Below are 4908 nucleotides of genomic sequence, written 5' to 3'. Positions count from 1 at the left end.
ATGCCATGTGCAGCGAACCGCATGCGAGAAGAAAAAAGGAACAGAGCCTCGGATGACGTCAGGCTATATAGCCTCTGATTGATCATCCGATGTGTCACAAGTGTGACTCTGTTGATACTATTACTCGAACTGCGCATGCGCGAAGGGAACATTCAGTGCTTTCAGTACCGCCCTCTGGCGGTCAGTAGGGATGAAATAGAACCTGCCTGTCTGCATCCGTTTCCCCAAGATATCCATCTAAATATTACAGTATTGTAAGTTTGAGGCCTGTTTTCTCAAAAATGTGTTGATAAAATGTATTAAAGAAAACAGATGAAGTTTGTAAGGTTGGCAAAGATCAGATTTGTCTTGAGACAAACATGAGGAGCTCTTAAAAGCCTCAGAGGAACAACTGGTAATCATTCCTTGTTAGGGTCACTTTTATTGTTAAAAATGTATATTGTTTTGGTCATAAAATGGCAAAACAGCAAGATGCATTATTTATTTTTTGGACCAGTTTTGTGTCGGCTCTCCTTTCAGCTCCTCTGTGGGAAGTTTTCCTTCAGGTTACTGACTCTGTTTAAAAACCGGCTGCATTTCCTGCACCTCTGCCAAAGACCCTCTGGAGACCGAACTCTGCTGTTTTTAATTCTTATTCTTAATCAGATGACAGAAAGAAGTAACTCTCACTTTAGTGAGACTTATTATTATAAATTAGGGCAAAGTTTGCTGTTATTTTTGTGCTTATGGGGGCAAAAATAAATATTGTTTTTGCCTGCTTCATCAGAAACTAATAACCAAAGTGCTCATAGTGGACGTCCAGCCTGATCAGCTCAGATCAATCAAATCATGTCTGAGATGAACCAGAAACCTGGCTAAAAGGGGTCAGATTGTACCTAAATAATAAAAATCCAGAGGAGATGAGGAGAAATGAACCTAACCCCCCTCTACTCCCTTTTTTTCCTGACTTTATTCCCATGATGCAGTGGTACTCGGAGACGTTTAACACCTTTTTGGGTCGCGTCGGTTCTAAAATCTCCTGCCCCAGAATGAGTAGAAATCTGGCCACGTAGTTTTTACGAAGAATTCCTTAAAACATTTTACTATCAACACAACGTTAGCTGGTGTGGCAGCACACGACACAAGAGGGGAAAGTGTTGAGCCAAACCTTAAACCTGATCTAATCTGAACACTGGACTTCAGACGGTTTTCAGCAGAACCGAAGTCGCGGACGCTCTTGACGATAGTTTCATGTTACCATCAGCAGCATTCATCAGCGCTCATGTTTGAAGTGCTTAAACCGGCACATTGTTACTGTGAATCCGGAAACACAGAAATGAAGTTTCCAGAAAGCCTCTGATCGTACCAGACAGTATGTTGAAAGTTCTGTTGTTTTTATCAGTTTGTAATCTGTGGTAGTAAAATAAATGTCTCCCACGTGCAGATGTGAATGTGTTTTCTGTCATACTCAAACGCTCCTTTAACCGTCTACTGCACTGCGCTCTTTGGCTTTAAACTTGGGAGTAAAAACTCACGTTACAGACGGCTTCTCTTTGAGGAATGAAGTCAAATTTTTGCCTCTTAAATATTAGTTTTCGGTCACCACATCAATGGTGAGTCTTCAGCTTCAAGACTATCTGTAGGTTAGATTCAGCAGCAGCTGCCACTCACAATACTTTAATGACATCTTATAATCAGGTCAGGTGCAAAGCTGCTGAGGTGATTAAACATCTTTTTGTTGTTTTACGTCACATTTGTGATTAAAAAAAAAGCTAAAAAGATGATTGATACCATTTGTAAGCTTTTTTTTTTACCATTTGAAGATTCAGCATTTACCCTGTGATCACGCTGCACCCCCTTGTGGCCAGCATGAGTACTGTAAAAATTGGGCTTGTTTCAAATGAACTGACACTGAAATACTTTAAAGCTTCCACTGAGTTTATAAATCGTTGAGTCATATCAAAATAATGAATATAATTTACATTTTTAACTGTTAAAACCTAATTGATAAACTGCATCAGTAAAGACAGTAAACAGCTTGTTTGGCTCAGACAGGAAGCTGTTTTGTGTGATCTGTCCTCTTTAAACACAATGTTTCATTCACAACACTTTAACAGGAAACTTAACAGAATCTTCAATAAACAATCAACTTTTATTGTAAAGCAAAAACTGTGTCAGGAATTCAAAAGGGGTAACTAGTTGCACTAAGAAACACCGTGTTAGTGAATTACGAGGTGTCCATGGTTTGGACCGACTCTTCCACTACCTCCAGGTCCAGGGGGCTTATGGCCTTCGTCAACACGGCGGTCGTTCCTCTTTTGTATTTGTAATCACCAGTTCTAGATCGGGAGGAAACAAAAGGTCAGACACATTCATTTACACAATTCTTCTTTTAGTTAGAGGATTTGTAATGCACAACATGCAGCGATTTGCCACTCCATCCTAAAGACACAGCCGTACACACTGGTTATTCAAAGACAAACTAAGCAGGACAAGTGAAAACCAAGGAAAACGGTTAGTGAGCTGAGACGAGTTAGTCGCGGCGGCATCGGCTGTCGGCACTCTACCACAACACTCCGTCTGTACTCACAGCTGCAAGGCTTCGAGCTCATTTAGTCTTCAAGCAGAACAAGCAACAAGTCAGTCACCGTTCAGGAAGTGATGCGAGTTAAAAAAGTCCTGAGAGCAACATCCTTGCATGCTTTATGGTGACGTGACATGAGGCGCTTCGTTCAGGTGGAGACATGGCTGCATGTTTACACGTTTATTCACGTCTCACCAGTACTCAAAACAAAGTGTACAAACAGATCCACGTATTCCAGAAATGCCCCCCCTGCAGGTCTCACCTGACTCCCTTCTTGTTGGCCTCGTCATGGGGCCTGATGTAGTCCACGTTGCCCTTGGTGATGACGCACAGGTCGATGTTGCTGCCGGAGCCCAGGTCGTTAAAGATGCCTGCAGCGATGGCGTCACGCACCAGCCGCTTGGCTTCCTCCTCCTGTCAGGAAACGACCACATGGATGCTCAAGTGAAAAACAGCTCCTCATTTACAGAAACTCAGTTTTTCATAGAAGCTTCTATAACCGTCCTGTTATGAAATAATTTAAATGGTCGACTCGCCTCCATATTTGGCTTGTAGCGGTCTTCAAACACAGCCATGGCGGCCAAGGAGCCAGAGCCTTAAAAAAAAAAAAAAAAAAAAAGTAATTCATTTGACATTTGCTATTAGTTTAGCTCAGAAAGAACGTTCATGTCAACAGAATCAGCACAACTGAGTTACACATTTCAGTTTATGTATTTTAAGTTTTAATAGATAGTATTAAACATGAGGATTTGTGTGTGTCTAACTGTGAGCAGTGATAAAAACAAGCCTGCTACAGTACTTCTTTAGTAACGGCAGGTGAGTTTATGTCAAAGTTGATCTTAGACCTATAAATACAAAGAAAAAACCCAAGCATAAAGCATCCTGTTTGCTGATGATTTCTATCATGAGGGAAGGACTGTGATCAGGGCTTTAATAAGCTTCCCTTTCAATATTTACAGACTCCTTTCCAGCTTTCTGAAATTATTTTACCACCAGAAAAACAGAAGAAAAAAATATAATGACACTGTTTTGAAAATCATGATAAAAGTGTAAGTTAGATTCTAACCAAATCTGCGTATTTTATGCAACCCTGTGTCGATGGGGTCTGGAGCAGAAACAGAGTGTACACCTTCAAAATCAAGACGATGGCGACTAAAACATGTAACTTCAGGAATCCATAGTCCTGGAGCTGTGAGTAAAATGTGAGCTGCGTGCGACACTGACCCATAGTGACGTAGGGCAGCTTATCGGTGGAGCCGTGAGGGTAGATGCTGTACAGGTGGGGACCATTACAGTCCACTCCCCCCAGGACCAGAGCAGCACCGATGTAGCCCTGATACCTGAGAACACACACAAACCTGCTCATTTACAAGCCATAAAAACTGACATTTTCACTTTTAATACAACTGAGAAAGGAGAAAATTAGCCCTGAGGCACTTGTGAATATCTAAGGAAGTTTCCACATTTCTCCAGGTAATTATGTCCATCAAAGGTAAATAGGAGGAGAGTGTGAGTTACAAAGACACAGGAAGCAGGCGCACCTGAAGAGCATCTGTTTGAGCATGCGGTTGGCGGTGGCCACGCGTGGCAGCCTGCCTGTGGACAGGGAGTGCAGCTCCAGGTTGGAGGAGATGATCTGAGTGGTCATCTCTGTGTCTGCAGCTGTTCCTGCCCCACAGCAGCTGGAAAACAATGAGATTACGCAGATGTCAGGAGGCGTCAAACACCCAAGGCTTCAGCTTCATTATATAAAAACCTCAGCAGGATTTCTCAAAGCTTTGCTGCATCAGATTTAGCTTGAAGAAAAACCAATCATACAAACAGAATATTATGAGAACAAACAGCAGCTCCGTTTCAAAGCCACATGTATGACCTCCAACATGTCCGAGTTGTTACTTACTAAATGTTGGGGGAGATGTAGTGAATCTTGGAGCAGTTCTTGTCCGCCACGACCATGCCCTCAGTGGCTCGTGTGTCGGCTCCGAGAACAACGCCATCCTTAACACGGAACCACAAAACGTTTAGGTTCAGGAAAACATTTTGTTACCTGTTTGACTTGGTGTTTTTTTAGGAAAGAAAAGTAATTATTCCAGAGTAGGTGTTCACTACGTTAAGTTTTAGTGAGCCTGTAAACACACCTACACAAACACCATCAATGTTTCAGTGGGTCCAAACCTTTGACTTGTTTCAGTAAGGATGAAGTCCATTCTTTAATGTTAAAGTCATTACCTGACTAATTAAAAATTAAAGGTTTAGAATTACAACCTAACAATAAGCACAGATTATCCTTACAAAGAAAAAGCTCTAAAACCCCTTACCATGATTATGCCCCCCCCCCCCCCCCC

At 42.0% G+C, this 4908-nt stretch overlaps 1 protein-coding gene across 2 annotated transcripts in view; it reads right to left on the bottom strand.

Moving 5' to 3' along the window:
* Positions 1 to 2112: 2112 nt before the first annotated feature.
* psmb7 (proteasome 20S subunit beta 7) overlaps positions 2113 to 4908 on the bottom strand; it is a 4780-nt gene continuing 1984 nt past the window's right edge. The window contains exons 3-8 of one of the 2 annotated variants that reach the window (XM_017405278.3): positions 4464 to 4561; positions 4105 to 4245; positions 3788 to 3903; positions 3100 to 3158; positions 2826 to 2977; positions 2113 to 2318 (exon numbers count right to left, since the gene is read on the bottom strand). In XM_017405278.3, coding sequence (XP_017260767.1) covers positions 2207 to 2318; positions 2826 to 2977; positions 3100 to 3158; positions 3788 to 3903; positions 4105 to 4245; positions 4464 to 4561 — 678 coding nt within the window. In that variant the 3' untranslated portion in view covers positions 2113 to 2206. Of the gene's footprint in view, positions 2319 to 2350; positions 2597 to 2825; positions 2978 to 3099; positions 3159 to 3787; positions 3904 to 4104; positions 4246 to 4463; positions 4562 to 4908 lie in introns of those variants that run through there. The other variant, XM_025003562.2, reaches the window with a different exon arrangement.

This window comes from Kryptolebias marmoratus, linkage group LG14 (genome assembly GCF_001649575.2).
Source record: "Kryptolebias marmoratus isolate JLee-2015 linkage group LG14, ASM164957v2, whole genome shotgun sequence".
Taxonomy (NCBI): domain Eukaryota; kingdom Metazoa; phylum Chordata; class Actinopteri; order Cyprinodontiformes; family Rivulidae; genus Kryptolebias; species Kryptolebias marmoratus.
Note: the sequence above shows the minus strand (reverse complement) of the source record. Positions and strands in the feature narration are given on the sequence as shown.